The sequence below is a fragment of the Serinus canaria genome, chromosome 8 (genome assembly GCF_022539315.1).
Source record: "Serinus canaria isolate serCan28SL12 chromosome 8, serCan2020, whole genome shotgun sequence".
In the NCBI taxonomy this organism is placed as follows: Eukaryota; Metazoa; Chordata; class Aves; order Passeriformes; family Fringillidae; genus Serinus; species Serinus canaria.
In genome coordinates this window covers 16,166,434-16,193,494 of record NC_066322.1, presented here as the reverse complement: position 1 = coordinate 16,193,494, position 27,061 = coordinate 16,166,434, and the positions used below count along the sequence as shown (strand labels likewise).

At 39.9% G+C, this 27,061-nt stretch overlaps 1 protein-coding gene across 2 annotated transcripts in view; it reads left to right on the top strand.

Annotated features, from left to right (window-relative positions):
- Positions 1-25,269, top strand: part of TGFBR3 (transforming growth factor beta receptor 3) — a 102,393-nt gene extending 77,124 nt beyond the window's left edge. For both annotated transcript variants that reach the window (XM_030226465.2, XM_030226464.2), the window contains exons 8-17: positions 676-865; positions 2,056-2,372; positions 3,047-3,196; positions 4,954-5,085; positions 5,334-5,501; positions 8,134-8,433; positions 8,846-8,966; positions 12,965-13,000; positions 15,007-15,114; positions 21,304-25,269. In XM_030226465.2, coding sequence (XP_030082325.1) covers positions 676-865; positions 2,056-2,372; positions 3,047-3,196; positions 4,954-5,085; positions 5,334-5,501; positions 8,134-8,433; positions 8,846-8,966; positions 12,965-13,000; positions 15,007-15,114; positions 21,304-21,422 — 1,641 coding nt within the window. In that variant the 3' untranslated portion in view covers positions 21,423-25,269. The remainder of the gene's footprint in view (positions 1-675; positions 866-2,055; positions 2,373-3,046; positions 3,197-4,953; positions 5,086-5,333; positions 5,502-8,133; positions 8,434-8,845; positions 8,967-12,964; positions 13,001-15,006; positions 15,115-21,303) is intronic.
- Positions 25,270-27,061: the final 1,792 nt, after the last annotated feature.

The window sequence follows — 27,061 nt, the reverse complement described above, 5'->3', positions numbered from 1 at the left end:
TACAGAAAGTAAATGGTTTTTTTAAAGTAGTCTGGCCATGCATAAATGTGCATGCTCTCACTTACTGCTCTATTGAGTGTTTAGTTCAATTGTGTTTAACAAACTCAGTACTTTGGAGGAGGCACACAGCATTTCTAGGGTGAAGCTCATTCAGACCCAGCCTGTCCTTGGTGCCAGCTGACTTACAGCATTAGCTGCTATCAGCTGCTTCATAAGCATGCTTTTTGCCTTTTTCAGTAATGCTCATTTGAACAAAGGTTTTCCTTTAGCCAGCTTAAGTAATGCTCTAATCCAAGAAATTAGGGGACATTTGAAAGTTCATTTTTCATCTTCAGTTCACTTCAGGAGTAATTTCAGATCAGTTTAGAAGAAAGTATGGCCTTATACAAAAGGCTGTAAATATGTCTTTGTCTCAGTTAGGGATTAACAGTTTCTGATTGCCTTGATTTACTGTACTCCAGGCAGATGCTGAGAGGAAGCAGGGGGTTTTTTCCATCTGTGCAGCAGTTATGTGCTTAAGGTGGCAGGGTTTGGTTTATTTCCCAGGTGTCCTCAGTTTGCTGTTATTTAGTAGATTAAAACAGAATAAAATACCAGGGTTGAATCACTGTCACTCTTCCATTTTAAAGTATCTTTAAGTGGTAAATCACAAACCAAGTTTTTCTTTATTTACAGACATCAAATAGTATTGGTTTTGGAAAAGAAACAGAACGATCCATGACTATGAGTAAATCAGTAATACCTGACCTTCCCTCATCACATGAGAGTTTGATCAAATGGGCTTATGAGCATAACTATAGTCCAGTTATTTCCTACACAAAAGCACCTGTTGCTAACAGATTTCATCTGCAACTTGAAGATATAGGTAAGTTTGAAGATGAGCTTTTAGGATATAGAAAAACATATCTTGTGTTTCTAGGAATACAATTACTTGTGTTTTCTCAGTTTTGAAGCTTTGGTTTTGGCTGTTGCACTTCTTTTACTGCCTGTCATCAAGAATGCTGGTAATATCTATGAATGATGGTTGCAAATAATAATCTGTGGCTTTTTGATTGGAAGAGTCCAGGCACAGTTGTGTTATTTCCTGAAATTTGGTGGAATTAAATGTTTCTAGTTTATTCAACTCACAAGACTTCACAGCTGATGGTACCCAGTGTTCACTGAAATAGATGTCAGCAACTGGATATCTTGTTAGTTAACAAATCCAGCTTTGATTTTTTTAAAGTGTGTTTTTTCCAAAAGTATGAGCATAGTGTTTCCTTGAGACGATTAAATAAACACTGAAACTGTTTACAGACATGAGTGGTTTACCAAAAAAGTCTGAGCAAACAGAATAAATACAACTATTGAAAAAAATTGGGTATTTGGCCAAAGTAATTGCTGATGTGTGTTCATTGAAGCTAGCAGAGTAGCATCTGTTTTTTTCACTAATTCTGAGTTTCAACCACTAAAACTATTGTTTTACAATTTTGATAAAGCTTATGTTCACATTAATTTTATCAATTGCATCTCATGGGCTCTGTCCTCAGCAGTCACGTGTATAAGTTGAGAGATAGTTTCCACATTTACTCACTCTAAAGTTAACTCTTATTTAGCTTCATTCTGGTTATATAAGTAGTTTCACAACAGTGGTGACTGAATTTCTGATGGCTCAGGTAGTGGAAGAATTTCACCTAATGATTTGTAGTTAGGCTCTTTCAGCAGTACCAAAATAGTATATTTAATGAATGTAATGTTTCTTTTATCTCTCTGGATCCTTTACATATAATAGGTCCACTCATCAAAAGTTTATTTTAGCTCTTGGTGAGAGAGATTTCTGACAGGGATGAAGTACACCTAGATTAGATGCCTCAGTAACAACTAAACACTTAGTTGTAGGAGATGTGACTGCTTACCTAAAAAGTACAGATGCTGCTTTTAATGGCCTTCAGGAGCTCCATTTATGGATAATATTTTTTTTGTATGAAAATTATTAGTTCAGGATACTTTTTAGGAAAAAGATCTAATAAACTAATATGGATTTGTTTGGTTTTGGTTTTGGTTTTTTTTTTTTAGAAGAGATGAATGATGAAGAAGACCATTCCCTTCCTCCAGAGCTGACAGAATTGCTGGGTGCTAACCCACTGCCGCCTCCAAAGAATACTGATGGCGTGACTTTTCCATTTCACATTAACAGAGGAAGACATGACACAGTGGGAGAAGAAATCTTCCCATCCAGGCATTCAGTAGATACATTAATAAATCATGACTTCGGGCACTCCCTCTCAAAACATAAAGAACCTGAAGAAGTTCAGGGCAGTGCTGATATGGCCCTGTCAATAAAGTGTGATGACAAAGTTATGACAGTAGCTGTAGAAAAAGATTCTCTACAGGTTGGTGTGATATCTTATTCTCAGAACTGGGGAGGCTTTTTTGGACAGCCCATTTTATTTTCATTTTGATTGAAAAAATAAGCATTTGAAGTCCTACAGCCATCACCACACAATCCCCCCAAAATAGTTTGGTGAGGAAACTATACTGTGGAACTTCTTTGCCATAACTCAGAATAGCGTTTTCTCTTCCCAGCAATCTGTTGTTTTTTAGAGGGATTTCTGATTAAAGGTGTGCACGGTTGGTTCTGTCAAAAAATTGCTGTGCTCAGCCATCAGTCTGAGTTTTTAATTTCCAAACAAGCTGCTTTTGGTAGCAGTGTGAGACCTAAATAGATCTAAAGATCTGTCTTTACCATCTACCAGCTGATAGGCTGTTTGTGTCCATTTGTATTGTGGAAAAGAGCCTGAAAGAGCATTTTAGCTCGTTTCAGACCAAACAGAGTCAGCATTATTAATCATCAGATTAATAATGAACCTGTTGTTTCCTTTTTTTCCATGTTACATTTATTCCTTGTGTGCCATGTATCAGAGCATTTTGAGAGTGACCTTGCCTGGATGTCAGTGCAATGAGCTCCCCTTGCTGCTGTCCGCAGTCACGCACAGTGCCGAGCTGCAGTGCAGCAGGAGCCCAGCCCTGTGCTGCTCCAGCCCCTGACAAAGCGCCTTTGTTTCAGGCCGGCGGCCACGCCCGCACCGAGCTCTCGCTGCTGGACCCCTCCTGCAAAGCCAGGATGAACGGCACCCACTTCATCTTGGAATCTTCACTCCACCAGTGTGGCACCCGGACAGCATACATCTTGAACAAGATTGTTTATTTTAACTCTGTGAGTGTGTTACAAAGAGGATCCGCCCTCTGTGCTGCACATCGTAGTAGTACGAGGAAGCCATTGCAGTTAGCTTTAGTCTTAGCAAAAAGGAGGCATCCTGATTCTTCCTGCCTAGCTCACAATCCCTGTATTCAAGGAGGTAGGAAGGCTGCACATCCAGTGTGCTCCTGTGGTCAGATAGTATCCCAAAGGAAAACAGAGGAGTTGGAGTTAAATACATTTTTCAACATGGCTGCTCTTTGGGGACCATCTGTACCAGACTGGGAGAAGTTGCACTGGTGTTCCCTGTGCAGCTCTGATCATCCATAGATAAGCAGAAATACATTGCTGTAAAGAGAAATAGGAATGAAATTTTGTAATTGCACAAAGCACTACCTTGTGATTCATACCCTGAATTAAGTAAAGTCTTTCTTCTAAAATTTTGTGTGTGAAAAAAGGCTTTTAAAATGTGAGGAAATTACATTATTTTTGCATGCTTTTATCTTACCATTTGAATTTATATTTTTTTAGCAGTTGCTATATGTAATGAAGGGACTGTTGAGTACTTGCATATGAGTGATGATGCAAAGGAGCCCAGTTAGGTTGTAATCAACTGCTTCCAGATTGGCTCAGCTTATGAAGCAGAGTACAATGCAGATATTCTGGGTTCAAAAGTAATGACACGTTTCTCTTGCTGAGCTTTCCAGTACATAGAAGTAACTTTGGCAAATGATGGAAAGCCTGTGGTCCAACCCAAACACAGCTCAGGCAATCTGGTCTGACCTTGCCTGCTTAAAACTGTTCTATGCTGGGGAGTCAGTAGCACCTAACTTTAGAAACAGTCCCATCCCAAGATAGACAGAATCTTCAGCAAACGACAGACCAGCACAGGTCTGGAGCTAAACACTCTCATGGTCCCTGTATTCTAGCATGGCCCAAAGTAAAGTGGTTATTTACCTCCTCTCCTTTCTCCATCATGTCTTTTAATAGTCTTAGCTATACACTTGAACTCCCAATGATGTATGGGATTGTTCAGAATTTGGGAGCATTTCTCCTAAAACAGCAGCACCCTGCAGTGGAGTGTCAAAGGGTGTGTGTATGTAATTTTTTAGCAGTTGCTCTAAGGCTAAGAAAACAAAGTTGAAATCCTGAGAGGGAAGGAACTAGCTGAGAAGCTGCAAGCATAAAGAGGCAGAATGCAGAACACTGGAAAACAAAACCATAAATTTCCAGGTGAATAAATGAAGACATACGAAAAGGATGATTAAAAAAAAAAGGAGGGCAGAATTCAGTGAAAAAAACCGTTAGCAAAATGAGGAAGTAATATTATGGTTTGGGGTGTACATGTCCAAAAAAATTGCTGATGACAGAAGAGAAAATCCTTTAGTGACCCTAGCATTTTTAGTGATTTTTTATGAGTACACTAAGGAGAACTGCTAGTAGCTAAATATTGCTTTAGAAAGCCATTTCTTTTTTCAGTGTTGGCTATAGAAATACTAGAAATAGAATGGAAATGCTGGGTTGCTCATTCAGACACCAACACCCAGACTGGTGTCCTTCTTCACTGGCTCTGAAATCTGGAAAAAAACTCAGGCATTCTTTAAATATAAGCTACATATCCTACATGCTCAGCACAAGGCTGTTCAAGACATGCTTTCACCATTTGCAGGCTCTTCTTGTGGCCTTTGCATTGTTCTGAAGAGAGCAGAAAATAACAACCATGAGAGTGCTCAGTTATCACCTAATCTAATTTGTTTGCAACCCTCTCTGTGCAGATTGTCATCCAGCTGTCAGCACCAGCTGAAGGCAGTGGCTTTGAAGATGACGACATGGAATCAGGTGATAATGGATTTCCAGGGGATGCTGACGAGGGAGAGGTGGCTTTCTCAAGCTGGCCTGAAATAGCGGTAAGTTACCCTGGGCTTTGCACCTGACAATGAAGAAATACCTATTGTAATAGCCTTTCACATAAATTATATTCATTGTCTAGAAATCCATTTGTCTTTTAACACATTTCTTCTTACTACAGTTTCTCATGACCCTGCTGAAGATTTGCACTAAGGAGATGTAGTGTGGGTGGGCTGATATTGTACATAAGAAATGTGTCCTACCACTCCCAACTCATGATCTTACTGTATTTTTTTTCTCATTTTAGTTTAATTGCACACTGCACCAGCCAGAGGATGACAGAGGCATTTTCTGGCCTCCTGAACCACACATCACCAATGTGACCTTCAACATGGACCTCTACAAAACAGATTTGTTCCTTGCTCCCTCCCAAGGGCTCTTCTCAGTTGCCAAGAATGGGCCAGTATATGTAGAGGTAACAAACTGAAAAAGACTTCAAACTAGCAGAAGGGTTTTGCAAGGCTGTGCAACTGAGCCAAATATGTTCTTGTCAGTTGAAAGGTTTTGTTGGGCAGCTGGTTCGGGTCACTCTGATGTCTGCAGAGAACAAAAACTGGGGGATAAGAAGTAGGACAATATTTTGGGTAAAAACCCCAAAAGATTCTTGCAAAATGGAGGAATTTAACTTAAAAGGTAGATTGGTGATTCCAGCTAAATCTGCTTTTCCATCCCAAACTTTAAGGTGGTTTCTGAGCTCATGCTCTGAACTGGCATGTCCTGATGGGTTCATTTTATTGTATGTCTGAACCTCGTCTGAAAGATGTAGACATGGAAAAAAATTATTACAAATGTGTGTCTTTCATATGCTAGTGTTCTCAGGTTGCACAGTTAATACAGATTCTGGTCCCTCTCCAATCCGCCTAAAAACATCAGTTATTATCCTTTTGAATGCTAGGACATACAAGATCTAGCAAATTTAGATAAATAACACTAAAACAAAATCAACAGCCAGGTGCCCTTGACTTCAGGTATATTTTGCACAATATTTCCATGTGTTGCTGAGTTGCTTATGAAATCTGTGGAATTTCACACCAGTGCAGTCAGTATTTTTAAAGACAGCTATGTGAACAGAATTTGGATTTTCAAATAGTGGCAGACATTAATAAATGCAGCTTTGGCAATGAAAAAGTATTGCCAGTTTCTAGGCAAGTAAATCACAAGATGTGAGCTATGGGGTTGTAAGACCAGGAAAAAGCTGCTGTGCTGTGTTTCTCTTGCCCAAGTCAGTTCTTCCTTGGGAGCCCATGTTGCACATGAGAAGCACAGTGACCCATTTGGTGCAGTTTTCTCCATTATTTCAGGGTCCCTTGTCAGTTATTTTTTCTCTACCCAGTGCAAAGTACTAAAGACAGCTAAAGCAAAAATAAAGTCTGTTACACTCAGTTAAGAATATTTTTATAACAAACACTTAAAACCATCCACTTCCTTCATTGATCTGGGATGAATCCCTCTGACTCTGAGCCTGCTGGAGCTGTTTATTCAGACAGATGTTCTGATTTCTTCATCACCTGTCCTGGCAAAAGCCTTTTTTTTCTGTTTTTCTTTCTTGCACTGTGGAAAACATATCAGTTTTAAACTTCAGTGACTCCATTTTTTAAGATGACTCTGGAGTTTTTTTCCCATTTTTTGTTTATCTTTTGCATTTCTTACTAAGAAAAATATTTTTGGGTTTTGATAAATACAGATTTGGTAAAAATTCTATATCTCCTTTTTCCTTGTTTGGTAAGGGTTTTTTTGTGTTTGAATCTTTTGGATTCTGGAGTTTTATTCTTTATTCTCTGCTGTCGTTTTCTTATCGTATTTTGATCTTCCACCTTCCTCCTGTGTTTCTTTTCTTTCCTTGAAATATCATTCATTTTTTAAATTTAATTAAAGGTAGTATGCCTGCCCTACTTTCCATAATCTCTTTTTTAATTAGTTTACACCATCAGCTTGTTTCCTGTCAGTATCTGTGGCTGACTTTTGTGCATCCATCTTTATTTCTGTTCTTTTTAGAAGACAGTCTTTCTTGCTTAGATGCTTCAGCACATCCCTTCATCTTTAATTTGATTGCTGCTCACATATGGGGGAGAAAAAAAGAGAAATGCTTTTATTCACAGCAAAACTCCTAGCATCCAGAATTTACTGCATAGACCACACAATTTGGCAGGCTCTTCCTTAAAGATACATGCAGCACATATGGATTAAATATGCATATAAAGCCCATTTCTTCTAAGAAGATTTCTTGTGGAACTGTTTCATTGGGTAGTGTTAATGGTTGGATAAATGCTTCTGTTGTTTATTAAGAGCAACATGCCTCATTTGTTACAAATTCCATTTATTTTTTCCTTTGAATTATTCTGTAGCATTTATTGTCTGCATTCCAATCCAGCTGAGCAACATCAGGGCATTGGAGGCTTTCAGTCTTAATTATTTTTCATAAAAGAATATTAATTTCAAACTTACAATAAGCTAAAAGGATCCTTTCACAAGAAATGAGGGCTTTTTAGGAGGCTCCCTCACCCCCTCCAGCCCAGGAATGCCACCCACAAGTCAGACCATGACCTCCTCTCTGCCTTTGCATTCCTGTCTTGGCTGGGAGAGGATTCTCTGTTGTGTCTGTTGCCTTTTTTTTTTTTTTTCCCTATTTTCTTTATAATTTTGAACAGATACAAACCCATAGAATTAGTGATTGATTTCCATACAGCTCTGTTATAGCCTGTGTGTCTAAGGGAGGCAGTGCCATCTCAGGTGGCAGACACAGACATTACTGTGTGTTTTATCTGGGGGGTGGGGGGGTTCATCTGCTTTCAGAAAGATAAGGGATTGCTGTATTTATGCATGGTTATGCTATTAAACAGCTGCTGGTTTTGAAACCACAGATTTTCTGTCTCTCAGTTTGACAGTAACGTTATATATATATATATATACCCTTAACGTTTAGCCTTCAAAATACTTCAGATGGGAAATGGCACTGGAAAACTGCTTAAAAAATTGTTGAAAATATTAATGAAATGTGAACTAAAAATGTCATTTCTGAGACCTTTCTGTCTCTTTCTTTAATGCAGGTGTCTGTGACTAAAGCTGACAGATCGTTGGGCTTTGCTATTCAAACGTGCTTTGTTTCCCCGTTTTCAAATCCAGATAGAATGTCTGACTATACCATTATAGAAAACATTTGTCCTAAAGATGAATCTGTTAAATTCTACAGTATTGAGAAAATGAATTTTCCAATACCCCATGCACAGAAGGACAGAAAAAGATTTAGCTTTGTGTTCAAACCAATGTTCAACATCTCACTGCTCTTTCTTCACTGCGAGTTGACTTTGTGTACAAATAAAGGCAAAGATGCTCAAGGACTGCCAAAGGTCAGTAATTAATTGAATTTATTAAAACTTCTGATTTAGATAAAAACAGTGTATTTTTTTCATCTGAAGTCTGAAGGTAATATATAGTTTTCTATGGAATTGTCTACTGAACATGATATCTCTAGGCTCAGAGTTTTAGTAGATAAGAGTTATTATACTGTGCATTTTGACTGCATAATTTGGAGTTGCTGTTTAAATTTCTTTAGGTGGCTACAAATAGAAGTTGCTTTTTATTGCACAAGTGGTTCAAGTTTATCTTTTCTGTGCATATCCAAAGCACAAACAATGTTAGCTTTAATTTCCAAAGACATGGTATATTGTGTCAAAGTAAAACTGGCTATGAGGCAACTGTGCCACTGGCAGAGCTGTCCTGGCAGATGGGTGACTCTGACCTCTGTTCTTTGCACTCCAGTGTATTCCTCCTGATGAAGCTTGCACGTCTCTCAATGTGGATATGATCCTGGCCATGATGCACAACAAGAAAACCTTCACCAAGCCCCTTGTTGTAATAGCACATGAAGGAAAACAAGAAGGTATAAAAATGAGCTCGACATGTTTAATAATGCTAATATACAGTCACTTGAAATGAGGGAGCATGTGACATTGTATAATCTTGTGCTGGTGCTGTGTCTGTAAGGTGTTGCTTGTTAGGACATTTCCCTGGCAGCAGTCATCAGGCCAAGTCACAGCCATTTTTTAACCATGTTAGTGTTCTCTGGTCCTGTGGGTTTGCTGAGCATTGAGAGAGAAATACTCAAAGTAGAACAGAATAACATGGTTTTTGGAAGTATGAATGTAGCAGTAGCACGTGGAGCGATTTCTTGTTGCCCAGAGATCAAAGGCAGTCTTCTGGTCCCTGCTGTGTCCTTTATTTATTGTGCTTGTAAATATAAATTTATGAATAATAACAATAGAATCACAAAGTGTTGAGGATCTTAAAGCCTGAGAAGTTTGTAAGGCAAAGAGGTGGCCCTTGGAGACTCACTACATTCTTAAACTATGAAGAGCAAAAGATAGTATGCACAGAGGGGCTCCACTTTGGTGGGACTTGTTTGATTATGTAATTTTGCTTGGAAAAAAAAAAAAGAGTGTGGTTAATAACTAATTGAAGGAGTTGGAGAGGCTGAAGTGCATTATGAGCTAATGCCAAACAGCATGATGGGACCTTATTGTAGTTTAAGAGTATGCCCTGTGAGTGATGGGAAGTAAGAACTGTTCTCAGTTTCATTTAATTAAAAAGTGTTTCTTAGTAGATCACTCTGACAAGAGCATCAGTCATGTTTTGATCCAGTCCTGGAAGAAAATATGTTCATTTTTCTTTTCTTTTTGTATTTGCATTGACATTTCATAAGAAGTTTCAGTGGCTTCCCATACACATCAAAATCTTCCAATGGTGTCCAAAGGCTGTTTGACCCCTGGAATGTTTTTCAGGGAGCATCAAAAGGGTGGTGATCAGGAGTCCTTTAATCTCTGTTTTACAGTGCATGCTGTTAGTCATTGAACAATTTAAAGTTCAAATACAGCATTGCTAGGGGACATATACAACAACTGTTTCTGTCTAACTCTGCAAGTCAGCTCATATTTAATTGTTAATACAGACCAAATCCACTATGAATTAAAGTCAAGTAATTGATCTTTTGCTGTTACAATTAAAACTGTGCTTTGGGACTGATTCTGGACTCCCATTTTGCTCAGCTCTCATCTTATTTCAGTAGGTTTTCTACTGGAACTGAGTAAATCCTGCAACTGAAATTCATCTTTCACTAAACAGACTCGTACTTGAGCTCTCTTGTCCTTATGATGTGTGGAGCATTGTGCACAGCTCCCATCTCAGGCTCCACTCAGAATGTTCTCTTTGTCAGAGGCACAAGGTCTCAGTGTGCAAAGACAAGCTAAATTTATAAAGACTACTTACAAGACAACAGTGTGATAGAGTAGTTTGTTGCATTGTGGGTGATTTGGTATAATTGTAGGACTCTTGGTGGAAATCTCCCCAGCATATCCCAGCTTTCAGACAAAATACCAAGTGGCACATGAACAATGTAGCTTTGTTGTTCTGCAGTGAATCAAAACCCCTTTCTTAAAGCCAAATGCCATTGTTGGCCAATATGTGGACCTTAGATTTGGAGAAGACATTATATCATGTTATTAAACAGGAGAATTTACCTCTCAGAGGTAGTGCTCTTCATTTTCTTTGATGTGAACAGAACCAGCTTTCACCATTGCAAACCACTCTATGTGAGGTACTGCCCCTGGTTCTCCTTATCAAGCCACATGTGAAAGTCATGGGTTTGACATTTCAAAAGTCAGAACAAACTGGTCATTGCAGAGGTGGTTTTTGTCTTCAGACAAGCTTATATCTGTCATTGCCTGTATTAGAAATCACAATACTGTATCTGAATGAGAATTTGCAGTAGATCCCAATGGAAGTGGTTAAAACCTAACTCCCTGCCACATTACATTCCCTTTGCATTCCTGCATTTCCCCATGCTCTCTCCCACTCCCATTAAATGCACATGGATGGCCATTTATATGCTAGGAAATGTATGTTCTGTTGAAATAATCTACCAAAGTTGTTCAGATTTTTGCTAAGTGTGGAAACTTCAGATTATTGTTTCTACAGGAAAAACAGACAGGTCATAGAAAGAAGGTCAAAAGGGTAATTAACAAGTGCCTGTATCCTACAAAGGTATAGAAAATGTTGATAATTCTAAAGGCTGGCAGCACTTGTTTTTAAATTAGATGTTTTTTGTAGACCTCATTGATTCTCACTGCTTCTGAGTTGCTCTGAGCAAATCACAGTAAAATACATTTAAGAACTGGATGTCTGAAAAGAATTGCTAATGAGCTACACAGCTTATCGTTAGCTGATTTCATATTCTCTGTGGAGAGGCCAGTAATAGAAATAGCATGGAAAATTCATTTTCCCCTCAGCTCAGAAGGCATTTTCTTGGCACTTGGGATATGCCAGTGGAGTGTTTGGACAATCTGACAGTGCCTTACCCATGTTTGTATTTTTTAGGCCTCCTTGGTTTCAGTCCAGCCCTCCTTGCAGGTCTTCTATTCAGTTATATTTTTGCTGTTATGTGCACTTGATAACTTTCCAGATTAGTTTTGCATGTACTACCCCACACACCCCTCTATGTCCTCACCTGTTTCCTACTACTGTTCCACCTGTTTTGTACCATCTGCCAAAAGTGATCTGCAAGAGATACTCACGTGTTAGAACAAGACACAAAAACACAGTTTAAGAAGAAAATGCTTTTTGGGGTTTTGTAGGCACATGTGTCTCAGGGCCTAATGGTCTAAAGGATATTGCTGCCAGTTTGGTGCTGCCATCTGGGTTTTAGAAGTTAGAAGCATAGTCTTATTTAAGAACACTTCAAATAAATGAGTATATTTATTTTCAGTATTCTTGGGCTGTTATGTTCACATTGAAATGAATGAAACTATTTATTCCAGTTGCTAAAAATACAAAAACAAGTATTGAAATACAGTCTTATCAAATCCTTATACCTTATATCTGAGTGTGCCCTGTTGCACTGATCACACTCAGATATGCCAGAATACAAATGAAATCCCTGAGTTGCAGGGCAATCCAGAATCAAACTGCAGCTAACCAAACAGGTCCCTGGGTCTGAAGCCAGAATCTCTAGCTCTTCTGCTTGAAGTGACATTCTTGGAGAAAGATAAGAGAGGCCAATTAAGAAAAAGGAGGGGAAATTCTTCATTTTTTAGATGTTTACTTGTCTCTTTCTGTTATGGGGTGATATCTTTATCACTAGGATGATGATATTTGATATTCTTGCCTAAAATAATATCTTTGATCTTTGAACAATTCCTATGAACTTTTATTTCTTATATATAATAAGAAATTTTTAAACTTCCCCTCCCAACCCCCCCCAAAAAAACCCAACAACAACAACAAAACAACAACAAAAAAAAAAAACCCAAACCCACACAACTTAAAACTTCCAAGACAGAATACCATGTAGAACTCAGGAAAATGGGTGAATCAACAAATATTCATGCAATTTGGACAAAGCAGTATGTATTGTGCTATAAATCTCACTGTTCTTTAATGAGTGTGTGCTTTTGTGTGTGTGTGTGTGATTTAGTGTGCTGGTATGTCATGATTAGTGAGTAGTCAGATAAATGTAATCACCTTAACACAATTTTTGTTCCTTCACAATCTGTGAACTTTAAGAGCTCCACAGAGGGGTAACCAGAGTTGCTGTGGGTCATGCCTGATGACATCTGATTTGGGAAGGCTGCAGTGTATTTGCTAGCAAAATATACAGTGCATGAACTATACTGTAGATAGAGTCCATTGAAGAATAATTAATATATGAAAAGATAATTTTTCTGAGAAGAGTGAGATTACTGAATTTGGTCTGCTTTTCTTGAAATTCATGGTTTGTAAAAATTACAGTTCATGTCTTTCTGTCAGATCAGAACCTGCACAGTTTGTAGGCTGCATGTAGAACTCTATCTGATTAATGTTTTGTGCATTTTCTTTGTTTTAAATTAGATCCTTCTCTTCCAAAGCCAAACATGAGACAGCCACGTAAGTAACTCTTAAAGCAATCTCTTTTAATCTTTACATATTTGTCTGTAAAGCATTAGATAAATTAAGAAAGTTCTCTTCAAGCTTGCATAAGAAGCTTCAGTGTGTGCATGTTGAATTCAGAGACAGAAGAGAATTCTGGCTGTATTGTTGATTGAGAGATTCCCATCAGTGTTCAGGGGAGGACTGTGACCTTTTGTGTATGTGAAAATCAGGTTTGGGGAAACACTACTGAGAGTCTCAGCCCTAGCAAGTTCCTGTGCTGGTGTATGTGTTATCTCCCCTCTCTGCTGAGGCCACTGCTTCCCAACAGCAGTGTTAGAGCAGCAGTGCCATCCCTCAGAGCTTCTGTGCCCTACCTGTGTCCTATTTCAGCCTCACTCCTGTCCTGCACCACAGCCCCAGGTGCTCCAGCACCAGCAGGTACAGGCCATGCTTAGATGAGATCACTGCTTTGATATGGATAAATTTCTTTGGTTTGAATGTTATCTTAGTGTAGTGAGGAATCAGGGTCGATAGTGACCTAGAAAAGGAGAGAAGCTGCACTAGAAGAAAATAAACATGAAGATGCAGATGATGTGTGGCCAAAAGCGAGAATGAATGGAGAAAATGGAGATTTAAAGAGGGAGAGCAAAGAAGGTTTTCCTCCTGCCCCGTCCTGTGTCTTCAAGACTAAACTTGTTCAAAATAGCAAAGGCAGTGAGCAATTGTGCTTCTGCCACTTCTCCATGCAACTTTCTTCTCTCCACTGTGTTTCCTCCTAAGAGGCAAGGACACTGGCTGGTGCCTGGTGGAAAAAACTGTTGAATTTAGTCTTTTGTGTTTGCATTTGAATGACTAGAAGTAGCCAAAGGAACCAGAAACAGTCTCATAGAAAAAAAAAAAAAAAAGAAAGTTTTTCTTTCTAAGGCACTATCTGTCAGGTGTAGTATATGCAAACTAGGTCACAAATATCCAGAAATGGGTCCTGAAGGTCCCTTCAAGCTTGGAGAAGCCTTTTGTCAAAAGAGGATGAGGGATGTCCTTAGGGGCATCTGCTGGATGCAGGATGTATGAAGTGAGGGGTTTGATGTTTGATTGTGTTCTGAGAACTGAAAATTCCTCTGAAGGATACTACTAAGATCCAGTCAGCTCATTTCCTGGCCAGCATAGTCAGTAAAATGTTATTTCTTGGACTAAGCAATTTTCTGCACTGGGAGATATTAAAAATCTAAAACTAGAAATCAGTTTTTTAAGAAGAAATTTCCCTAAAAGATTGCAGAATGATTATTAATTTTTTTATATTTCTAATTATTAAAAAGAAAAACACAGAGGCCAAAAATTTTTCTGTTTGGATGATTAGCACTGGAGGACAACACATCCAGGAACCAAATGCTGTTACCCTTGAAATGGTCCTACAAAAGGGCCTCTCCCCTAGAAAGTGATTTACGTGTGTGTGTGTCTATTTTTGTGATCTGGAATTAATTTCAGTTATTGAAAGTGTTGCCAAATGTGAAAAACAATTGTTTCTATTTATGTTTTCGCTGACTTTTTGCTGGCATCTCTTCCTTCTTAACAGCAGTTCCGTTCTCCACCTAGATTTCAGACTGAACTTGAGGAGATGTAGGGGAAAGTTTGCTTGAATGTTAGGCCATTTAAATGAAAAGCATTTTTGCCAAACATTTCAGCCTTTTTAAAATGCTCTTTAAAGATAAATGAATACTTAATTGAAAGCAAGTTATTAAGAGCCAACCGAAAATGCTTAATTTTTGCAACATTTTCCAGACTTGGGTGTGCTGAGCTGGAGTTTTATTTTGCGGTGTGGAACAGTTGGTTGGACTGAAGCCACTCTGAAAGCATCACTTTCATTTCCTTGATGTGGATCTGCCAGTCTGTTTCTCAAAGCGGTGCTTAGTTAACTATGAAATTTCCAAAAGCTCTTCCATGAAGGAGTAGGGGTGAATTTCTGTAGAATTTCTGCCTGTGAGAATAAGGAGTGCCTGTGTTGTGTGTGTTTCCCTGAGCAGCCGTGCTGTACGGGCTGGACACGCTGACAGTGGTGGGCATCGCCTTCGCGGCGTTCGTCATCGGAGCCCTGCTGACCGGAGCGCTCTGGTTCATCTACTCGCGCACAGGTACCGCGGCCCCGCTGCCCGGGGCAGAGGGAGGGAGGGAGGGAGGGCAGCGAGCCACCACTGCTTGTCCTGGGCTGTTTTACTGCCTTGCTCTGTCTTCTTACTCAGGAGTTTTCCAGCAGCTCCTCCCGTGAGCCTCTATTGCATATCAGCCCAATGATGCCCCGCCCTTCCCTAAAGAGAGATGTTGCGTGTTATGGTTTAAAATTTGCTAAAATAATTTTAAATACAAGTCTTGGAAACTCACCTGGGACATGAGTAAAACTGAGCATTCCTGGCTTGTGGGTTATCATTAGTAACATCTCTGTATTTCGAATTTAGTTAGTATTTCATTTAATGGGTCCCTTTTTGTTCCCATCCTACTTTTGAGGGGGTTTGTTTTGCAGTTACTACATTAGGCTGATGTGTACAAGATGTGGACCAAATGGTTAAGAGAATGCTTTATCTGAAAAGACATATTCTGAGCATAACTAGACTTGAAGATTTTTCTTGGGCCTTGATTACATGGAATTTTACCACAATTATTTATTCTTTCATTCTTCAACTACTATTTTCAATTGCTAGAAGTCACATGTAATCTTAATTGTGTGCAGCCAAATACTTATGAATGTGTCTGAATTGGTGCAGCCTCTAATCACAGATAATTTTCCAGTGTCTCAGACTTTTTTCCCATGCTAAACTAAATTAGCAAAAATGGAATACTGTATTGAAAGAAAAGGGGATTTGGGGAGCTTTCTGTTGCACGGCCCAGATGAGGACTGTACATTGGTGGAGCCTTGATTTCCAGCATGTGACCTTGGCTGCTTGTGGGTTATTGGGTATCTTAGGATCCTTAGAGTTTCTGGGCTCCCAGCTACTTCAAATTTTGACCTCACAAGACCCTACCAAGATCTGGGAGGTGGGAAAAATGTGAGGTCAATGACTCCAAGCCTGTGTAGCTCTAGAGCACTGAAATTTGCCTGTAGCCCACTGCAAGGGGTTTTTTTTCAGGCATCTGAAACCTCATGGAAGCTATTTAGGAGTGAGAATCCAGCCCTGTTGGGTCACAGCTTCTGTAAATATTATGACCTAGAAGCTTATGTTAATTTGGAAATAAAAACTATGGCATTTTTTCCAGTTGGCAGTGCAACAATTTTTGTATAAGCAGTTTAATACTTCTCAGTGCATCAGCTGTGTATGAAACTTGTTTGGAACTGAAGCAAAGATGGAAAATGTAAAGGTTGTGATAATATGTATAAATTTTATAATTCTGTATCATATAAGTACTGAAACACTGTGGAAGAAAAGCAAGTGCTATTTCAGTGAGTAAGTGGGAAGTCAAGTAATTCCCATACTGGTAACCTTTATTAACAAAAAAAATTTAACTAATTGTTAAATTAATACTTTTGGTCCTGCATTTGTGGAAGTTCAATCTGCATTCACATACAGAACCATTTATAGACACGTTGTGTGTCAGTAGTCAAGGAACACTGGGAAGCCAACATGATAAATCCTTCAGCAGCAGTAGAACTTGGACCAACCCCGTTAAAAGAATTATATTAGCAAAGTGCATGAGTCATGGTGACCACATACCATAGTGGTGGAGAGGGTAGCTGCTCTGGCTTTGCTCTGGCTTTCATCTGGGGGATAAAAATAAGTGGAGAAAAAGGTCAGACAAAAAGTAATAAATGAATATAAGAAAGAAAAGGGACACTGTAACCCATCCGATTATAGAACTACAGAAACTATAAAAATTATCTAGGAAGTTTTCTGGTTCAGATTTTCAAAGGATTGTGAAAGTGCACCTATGTTGCTGTGCACAGTGTCCTGTATCTACAAAACATAACTTGCAGCAGAGTGCAGCAAAGGCTCTGGCAGGCGCAGCCTCTTAAGAGGACAACTGCTGTGGCAGACAAGATAATCCAGCTGCAGTGGAAACATTTTAGAGCTCGCTGCAGGCTTTTATTAACTTGAGGAGGGGAAGAAAAAAAGATCCAAATTTCATATATAGAGTGGCTGTCTTTTGCCAATAGAGAATTTATGCATTGCTGAATCGTGTTCTGAAATTGCATTTTGTTGTAAGTAGTGCTGGGTTTCCAGCACGTGGTTTAGACGAAAGGTTGGAGAATATGAGTTCATTCTGTTTTGCTGATACTCATAACACAGATAAAAGCCACTGCTGGTAGAATATGGCAGCTTGGGATGTGTGAAGTAAGTTATTTTTGTTGCTGTAGTGCTATGTGCAATGCAGCAAAAGGCCACCTTTTTGCCAGTAGTAAGATTTGCTGATACAATTTCATTACTGTATCTCTGCTGCTAACAAAGGTGGTATGTGAATGAGCTCTTTTGTTTGTCTTGATAGACCATTAGCATTAAAACCTCAAGCAAGTGATAGCAGAAGGGAAGCACAAAATAGGTAGAATTTCATCTCCAGATACTGAGCAAGGATTGTTGTGTTGTCATGTGTTTTGCTAATTTTAGTCATGAAAAATTTCTGCCAAAGCATCACAGCTATGCTTTAGAAAATTCTAGATTTCTTGAAGCAATTGTTTCATGGAGTAGAGATGCTCCATGCTTGACATGGAGTAGAGATGTCCTCTGATACACAGGTAGCAAAAGAAGAGAGAGGGAAAGCTAATATCAGAACAACAGAGGAGGAATTTTAGCTGATTTATCTGCAAAAAGACTCAGTACTTTTGATCCTTTCTCTAGTCAGTTAAAGGACATGAAAGGTATTGGTGCTGCCTGGAGAGCACCCAAAAGAACTTAGGGAAATACCAGACATTTACCACAATTAACCTCATTTATCTAGGGGCTTTGTAAAGAAGCAAAAATTTTGCAGTGTGCATGAGTGCAGAAACTCTTGATAATTTAACCATTTAAATATGTACCAATGTAATACGTGTCTCAGTAGGGTTCAGTGAGTATGTTTAGGAGAGACAAGCACAAGCCTGATTAGTTAATGAGAACGTTAAACCTTGCAAAGAAAACATCCGTCCCTGCCTTCTCTTAGGAGGTGCACTTCCCTGCTTCGGGCAGTGCTGCAAATTAAGAGGATAGAGTGTTCCAAAATCTGAGAAGTTAAAAGTGTCCCTCCTCCCCCACTTCTCTCCCTTTTTTATGAGATCTGATTTAAAGTAAACTGACATAGCAACCAATTATATTTGGCAAATGGAGATAGAAAAGCAAACATTCAGACTTCCTGGACAGGGAGTACAACTGGCAGCTTTCCTAAGCGTGAATAATAAAGTGCATGTTGTCGCGTTCAGATGGTAAAAGCTTGTTTACTGTCAATAGATGAGATGTGTCCATTCTGAGCAGTTTTGGTTCAGTAACATGAGATACATGAAGCTGTTTACATGAAAAAGAGAATGCCTCTTCAGTGATCGTTTACATTTCTATACATCCTTTTCTTGAATACTCTTTTAAAAAAAGCTTTGCTATGGTTTAGCTAGGTGTTGAGGAAATAAAAGACAGGAAAAATCAGCCAGTCCAGATGTAGTTGCTAGGCTGTGTGTTCATAACATCACTGTGATTTGGATTTTCTTTTTTCTTGAGAACATCGAGAGAGAATTTGTTATTGTTCAAGAAGTGATTGTGGTGCATCGGAGCTGCTGATGCGCTCTAGAAATGAGGTGCTGCAGAGGCCATTACAGTGGAAGGAAGGGGCCATCCAACCCAAATAAAAGGGAGGGTGCCTCCTAGAACATTTTCCAGAGGAGCCAGGAGAAGAGAGTGAGCGTTTGGGCTTGCTGGGGACTGTGGCACTGCGCTTTCGCTTTACCATAAAATAAAACCAGCATGTGTTTGGCTTGTAAATGAATTTATGTTTAAATGCATACAGATTGTATTGATGGGCTGCGGCTGACCAAAGCTGTGTGTAACCATGTGGTCTGTAAAACGGGTGACAGCGGAGCTGTAGGGAGAGGCGGGGGCCCCACCGGGGGAGCCCTGTGGCCACCCTTCCTCTGCCGCCCTCCCGAGCAGCTTCTGCGGCGGGGCTGGGGGTCTGCAGCCCCCCTCGCTGCTGTCTGATGTTTGTCTTCGCTTGTTTAGTTTTAATGAAAGGGAGTTTGCTTATCGCCGCCTTTATAAATATATCCTGTAGTACAAAAGGAAGGAAAACATGTACACAAACAACGGGAGGAGAAGGGAGCGAGTCAGGAGGGGAAGAAACATCCAAACAAGGCTTATGAAAGCCTGTACAGCACGATGACACATACTTTGATTTGATACTGTTTATTCTGGGGGGTTGCAAAGCCATTTCCAAAGCAAGTTAAAGCTGAAACTTGATTTTTTTGCAGATGACTGGGGGCAGATTCTGACCTGCTGCCTGTGAGCAGAAATCCACGGCTCGTATATGAGCTAGAATAGTTATTTCTTACACAGGGAAAAACAGACTGAAAATCTGCTCACTAGAGTAAAATGCTGGACTGAATGTTGAATTTAAAAACAAGATCTTCACCCTCTTTTTAAAAGTTTGTTTGGCCTCCTGGGCAGTGTGGTTTAGTAGTTTAATTTGTTGTTTTTTCTGTCCTGTCCCGCCCCTTTTTTTCCTCCCCATTCCTGAACCAGTGGGGTGTAAGGCAAGAGCTGTGTGTTGTGGGGGCCTTAAGTGCATTTCAGCTGTGGATGTGGCTTGAGCTAGCAGCATATCTGCTGGTCTCCATTGCACAGAGCATTTGCAGCCTCTGCTGTGAGAAATCCTCAGAAGTCCCTTGTGTTTGTTTGCAGCACCTCTGAGTACTGAGCAGCCTGCAGCAGGATATTTAGTGGCCTGAGACACAAAGCGTTAAAGGTGCATTTCCTCTGCAGCCGCATTCCGAGAAGCTGGGGCTCTGGCAGCTGGGCAGCAGCACACAGGGCATGGGGATGTGCCAAAGCAGCTCCTCTGGGAGGAAGCTGGCTTGTCCTTGCACTGTAACCCTCTGGATGCAGGCTGTGCCTCCAGCCTTCAGCCTGTCACTGGAGCAGTCACTGGGAAGTGGGATCTCCACCAAATCCTGAACATGGAAAAAAAATTGGAGTGTGCAGACCTGATCCATGTCATCAGGTTCTGGAAAACATAGGATAATGTGGAGCAGGAGAGCTCTGTCACCATAAGCTGATGAGGCAGGAGATGTACTGGCCTCTGACTTTTCCTAATTTGCTCTGCCCATGATTCCACAAATCATTTCCGTCTTGCTCCTTTTCTGGGAAGGCAGCTTTGCTGGTGCTGGCTGCCACGGCAGGTCTGCAGCTCAGGCAGCAGCAGTGTGACTGTTACTGCCCTGAGATCACAGGTTCACATGCTGGAGATGAGCTCAAGGGAGGGGGCAGCTACAGTGCACATTATATAAACTTAAGTCTTGCCATCTGTTTTGAAGAGACTATTTTGTAATATTGCTAAGGTTACAGACTTGAGCACTGTAACTTTAAAGATGCCACAGTTATGGTTTCCCATATTATGATCTTTCAGGCATTACATGGCATAATTATTATTTTTGTGCTTAGTTGACAGCTGGATTTTTCCTTTCAATCCCAGCCACAGGTGCAGAACGGTGTGAGGAGACCCCAAGTGCTTGACTTGGCAATCTAAATAGTGAAGGGATTGTTGAGACATGTTCTCACTACAGGTTCTAAGTGCTGCACACACTGTGGTAACTATAGGAAAACTTCCTGCATGTTGTTTTAGGAGTAAATCAAGTCAAGCTTTCAGGATAGCCTGTTGTTTTTCGACATGGAGAAAACTGGCTGTGTCTCAGGATATGTGCTGTCCAGCTGATGGAAGAAGATTGTTTTGAGCTACACTTTTAGTAAATATACCGCTCTATAAACTGGCATTAAAACTAAAGCCTACATTTCCTGGCCTTTTCCCTGGAAACAGCAAAGCTGTAAAGTGTCTGAGTTGTGTAATAGGACCCATTTTGAGTGACAGCTGACAACAGAAGATAGACAGTGTTGATCTTGGCAGTTTCCATCAGCTGCTTGTAAAATGCTCAAGGAAACAGTGCTGTTATTTTCCCGATGTGCACAGCAATGCTTAGGTGCCAAAGTCTGGTAACATTTTCAGAGATACTCCAATTAAGGTCTGTTACCCAATATGTTAATTGCATGGGAAAACAAACTGCCAGAAGAGGAAGACTGGGAAGAAATGGATTGTTATTTTCTATGACAACATTTTCAGTTTCCCTTCTCCTGACCCCACTTTTCCTCTTGCCTGTCCCTCAGGGGAGACAGCGGGAAGGCAGCAGGTCCCTACATCGCCGCCAGCCTCCGAGAACAGCAGTGCAGCGCACAGCATTGGCAGCACACAGAGCACCCCCTGCTCCAGCAGCAGTGCCACCTAACCCGGGGACACGGCCGAGGAGCAGCACAGGACTGTGGGGACATCGGACAGCAGCTTCTGAACGTTGAAAGGATCGGTTTGGTTGCTTCTGGAAAAAATGAGGAGGGATTTTTCTACGAGGAAAAAGAAAAAAAGACTGATTTTGTTTTGGGGAAGCCACTGTGTGTGTGAGTGTGTATATGAGCACACAATGCATGAGTGAACACAGCCTGTTGGATCTTGTTAGCATGTTATGCTACATGTGACAAAGCTACTAATTTTACAGTACTGCAACCTGTTCTAAAGGTCTGTGGGCCCTCAATGTGAAATCTATGCCAGTTTGGGAAAATGCTGCTTTGTCTATATGATTTTTTTCCTTTCCCTGAACCTTATCATTGACACAAGGTATTCATTAAGGGAATTCAGTCATAGAATCACAGAATGGTTTGGGTTGGAAGAGACCTTAAAGATCATCTGGTTCTAACCCTCTGCTGTGGGCAAGGACACCTTCCACTAGACCAGGTTGCTCAAGCCCCATCCAATGTGCCTTTGAATACGTCTAGAGGTGGGATATCCACAACTTCTCTGGGCAACCTGTTCAGTTCCTCTCCACCCTCACAGTAAGGAGTTTTTTCCTCATGTCTAATCTAAACCTGCCCTATTTCAGTTTAAAGCCATTACTCCTTGTCCTATCACTACATAAGATAAGAACAGAGGTGAACTTAGGTAAAAGGATTTCTCTTTTTCTGAGCACGAAAGCATCAATGTCAGATCTCCTTGGTAAATAACATTTTATTACTCAGCTACATTTAGCTTTTTGAATAATCTTTGTTTTTTCAGCTTACAGCTACAGCATCTCATTTGCTTTCCTGTTGTGTTTGCAGCTTCAGGTTTGTTCCAGGTATTTTTGTTATAGTAGTCATTGATTTGGTAATTGGAAAAGAGCACACTCTAACATTCCCTCTCTTGTTTTATGGGCCAAAGCTCTTTTATAAGAGATTTTTTGATCTGCAATACCAAATACAGGCACACACAAACATTAAGACAAAGAATAGTCTTATGCACTAACATAGATGGGTGTGTACCTTTAATGGCAATGTCTTTATGCAAATAGATATATATCAAGGTATACACAGCCTAACCACTTTACCAATTGGAAATTAGCACAGCATTCCTTCCATACATAAACATATAATCCATAAATATATATATATATATAAAGTAAAAACTGTCTTTTCAGTTTATAATAGGTAGATAGATGAGTTAAAGAAGTTGATTTGATTCTAATCTTTTAGCTAGCCTAAATTCTTTTTGAAATAAGAGATGAGTTTGAGGGCACAAGGAATGTACAATAGTGCCTGTTGTTTGCTATTCTCTGAAAATAGTTGTGCAGTTGTTTGTGTCAAACTGTTGTATGAACGTTATGATTGGATAGTCCCAAAGTAGTATCAGAATACGGAAATGGAAGAAGGGTACTAATTGTCACTATTTTTAGTGTCATTGCCTTATCATCACCTTCAAATTGATGCAAAATGAAAAGCAAAAAAAGACACCTTTAACATGTAATTGTTTGACTGTTACTTGCCACTTTGTAATGTGTTCTACTGATCCCTCTTTGAGGAAGAGAGAGCATTGTTTTCCTCTAAAAATGAGATGAATAACTTTCATTAGTTGTAGTGAAGGTTACCTGTGTTCTGCAAGAGAGGAAGGGCCTTCATTACACTCGAGTGATAGTCTGCTCTGAAGTCTGAGCTGCAGATTTCTGGCTGATTCTACACTTGTGCCTTGCTGATGCCAGAATGGTCCAAGTGAAACACATGCAAAGATTTAAGTGCCCAGGATCAGGCAGAGTGTTACTCGCTTTAAATCAAATCTGTTACCGATCCTGCAAACACCTATGCAAACGGGTAACTGCACGCCTTGTCCTCACTATTAGAAGCACATGCCCGACTCTGAACCAGGGCTGGTCTTGGTGTCCAGGCAGGCAGGGGGGCCTTAGAGTTGCACATGCAATAAATATTTGATGCTGCAGGCCAGTGAGCAGTCCTGGTGAGGTGGACAGGGTGCCATGTAAGCGTGGTTACCCCGTGCAGCAGGGTGTGCAGGACTGGCTCTGCTCCGAGCCGTTGGGAGGATGAATGTGCTGCCTGTGTGGTTGAAAAGAAAGCGCTTTGCCTAACCTTCAGCAGAATGTATTGTTAAAGCATATTCTATGTGTAATGTCTTCAAAGAAGACTAGAGTCTTTAACTTCAATCATAGCTATATTTTACTACATTAAATTTCTGTATAAAGATATATTTAAATGTTTTAGATAAATGTAAGTTACTCTATATGAAATGTTTAATTTCAATTACTGTGAAATTTACATATTTTGTAAATTCCTTTCCCCGTTTTAACCCCTTCCTTCCTCAGATTTTTTAATAAGTAGTTTCTCATAGGAAGTATTAGATTTGGTTGTTGGGACGGACAAGTTGAAAAATTCTGTATAAAATAGATAATTGTATATTTTTGAGAGAAACATGCTGCATTATCAATCTTTTTATCAAAAATTTAATTTTAGAATAATTTACAGATTTATATATACCATTGGATAAACCAAAAATATATAAAGGTCAAAGATTTGATTTGTTGACTTATGTGTGAAATACGGTTTAAATTAACTGAACTTGGTATACTCAGCTATTTAATTCAGCAATTTTAATACAACTGAGTTAATGGTCTGTTGGAGTTTACCAAAATTGCACATGATTGCTTAGCAGATGGAAGAGTCATTTCTGCTTCAATAAAGAGAGAGACCCAAACCCAAGCATTCCCAGTGAATAACTTTCTAACAGAAGTGTGCAGTATTTTGCAGCAGCTGTTAAGCTGCCCTCAGCTCAGAGCCTGACACGGCTCTAGGCTCTGGTTTTACAGCAGCCATTTGTCAGCACTGCCAGTCTCTGTGTGTGGTTATGGCAGCTCCTGAACTTGACTGCTGAGGCACTGATTACCACCTCTGCCCCAGGGGTTTCACCATGCTGGACTCACAAGGCAGAGCCCTGTGGGGTCTGAACGCCAGGGAGACTCTGCTGTCCCAGCAGAGGCTGTTAAAGCTGGGGTTTGGATGGATGGAGTCAGTGTTAATTTCAGCATGATGGAATCAACTGCGAAGGAACTTCTTATGTAAGATTGGGAGGACCGGGCTTAAAATGGACACCTTCTGCCTGTAAAAGCTATTAGTAGGATACTTAAACTCCCAAGTAGACTGCTTGTTCTGTCATGTGTTGTCTAATCACTAACTCTAACCTTTTACTTTATTTGGTTTTGGACATTTCTACATTTGTTATTCAAGATCAGATCTTTCTGTGTTAGGCTATTTTTGTAGCATTTTCCACATGAAAATGGATTTTGCAAATTGTCTGTAGATGCTGATGATTGTAACCTTCCCCCTGCTCTTTCCTAACCATTCCTCTCCTGTATGTTCTTGTGTTATGTATATCTACCTCATGCTTCACAAGAAGACTGTACTGTTGGTTGTGCTGGCAGCCCTTCATGTGAGGTGACTGTTGTGCCTGTTGTTGTTTGTCATTCATCAGGATGTTCATAGCGTTACCAGATCTTTGCTACCATGTCCTGACAGTTCCAAACACAATATTCTCACATTTGAATAAATAAGTATATTTCTTTTAGGTGCAAATGCCAAATCCAAGAATGGGAGAAATTTACTTGCTAAAACCTGTGGCCAGTCTGAACACCCCATTTGTATTTCATATTGCATTCAGTATTTCAGAGCCTTGTAGAAATGCATAGTTGTACAGTTTTGATAACCACAGTGTCATGTCATCTTAGTCTCTTGTGCATAATAAAGTATATATCAATTTATTAATAATTAATGTCATGATTTATTTAAGTCTATCCTCCTGTCCCATAAATTTCAGTGGGAATTGGGTGCAGGATTTGATTTTGTGTTTCCACTTCTGAGTTCTTTTATCCATTGGCTTTTTTTGACTACTCAATGTTATGGCTTCTTGCAGAAACCAGTAGATATGTTTAGTTAAATGCTGCTGGTTTTTGCTCAAAGTTGTAGTCCAGAGTTCTGATCCTGTGGGCATTTAGTTGTTGCATGTCAAGACCCAGCCTCAGTTGAATTCTGCAGAAAGCCTGGCTTGAGCACAGGGAAGCCCATGGCTCTGCAGCAGCAGCGTGCTGCTGGGGTGTACCTGTGACTGCAGTTACACTGGAGACACATGAGAAAGACTGTTTTCATCAGTGAATGGTCTTCCTGTGCAGGAGCAGGTGGTTTTGCTGTGTATCAACAGGACAAAAACCTGGGTGTTTACTGTCCTGCTTTCCAGTTTGTTTCCTGTATTTCTTGTGCAGAACATTCTTTATGGGCACTTGAGTGGAGCAGCTTAGTGGTTTTTCCCTGGGTTATTCAGATGTTGTAGTTATTGACTCAGAAAAGGGAGTTCCTTAGTAAGGGAATCTAAAATGCTAAATGATCACTTTAAAAAGCAAGATTCCTTCAGTACAGAAAAGGCTATTAATTAGAAGCAGTTCTAAGCTTATGTGTTGTCTATGACACAATTCACAGAGGTGCAATAGATTTATTGCTTCATAACAACCATATTTCAGTTACTGCATCAAGACAATTCTGTTTTCCTGTGGAAATGAGCTCCATAGGGTGAACTCAGCTCAAAGTTGCTGCAGCTGCTGTTCCCTTTCTCCTGTAAAATTTATATTTTGGTGGAAATATGATGTGAAAGCATAATCAGTGTCTCATATGTGGAATTAATTTTAAAATGCAATTATTAGCCAATGAATTCTGATATATTTGCACAAGTATTTTTAGACAATAAGAGGTAAGAGTATTGCCATATTGCAGAGTAGGTAACAATGTTGTGCATATTTGTTCCCTCAAGCATTGTGAGTCAAGCAAGTGTTTTAGACGGTCAAAAAATACCAGGTGCCAGTTTTGGGAAAAACACAGTCCAGAGCTCTTCAAATTTAAACAGAATTAAATTTATCACAGCATTCCTTCCAAGACAATATAAAAGGAAAAGGAGACAATATTTTGATAAATTTTCACAGCTGTCACGTTGTAATTGTAAAGCAGATATTTATGAGGCTAGAAGCCTGGTTGCAGCAAGTGTTTTTGTAGAGTGTTCCCAAATCTCGGGCCCTGAACCTAGCTTTGCCAACCTGCGTGCATTTACACTTTGCAAAAGAAAGATCAAATTACATCCTTCGCCTACGCAAAGAAGTTTAGAGCTCCAAGGGCAGATTCTCTGTGGTTTCCTGGAAGCCCTCAGGGTGCCATGCAGCCTGCCCAGAAGGTGATGTGCCCCGCAGGGGCTCCTGGCTGGGCTGCTCACCCTGCTGTGCTGAGCTGCAGGTTTACTGTGTTTAGGAAAGTCTAAAAAGGAGTTGGTTTGTGGGCAGATGAGGAGGATAAGCAGCACAAAAGTGTTACTCTTGCACTCTTGTTTAAGTAACAGATTTTTTCCATCCAGTTCTGGCACAAATATTTTGAGGAATTGGTTAAAAAATATTTGGGTGGAGGCTCTTTTCCTCTGTTACTGCTGCTTGTAAACTGCCGGCTCTAGTAAAGAACATACTGTAGAGACAAAAAATTAAATCAGTATTTTAAAAACCAAAATCTTGAGTATTAAGCAGAGAAA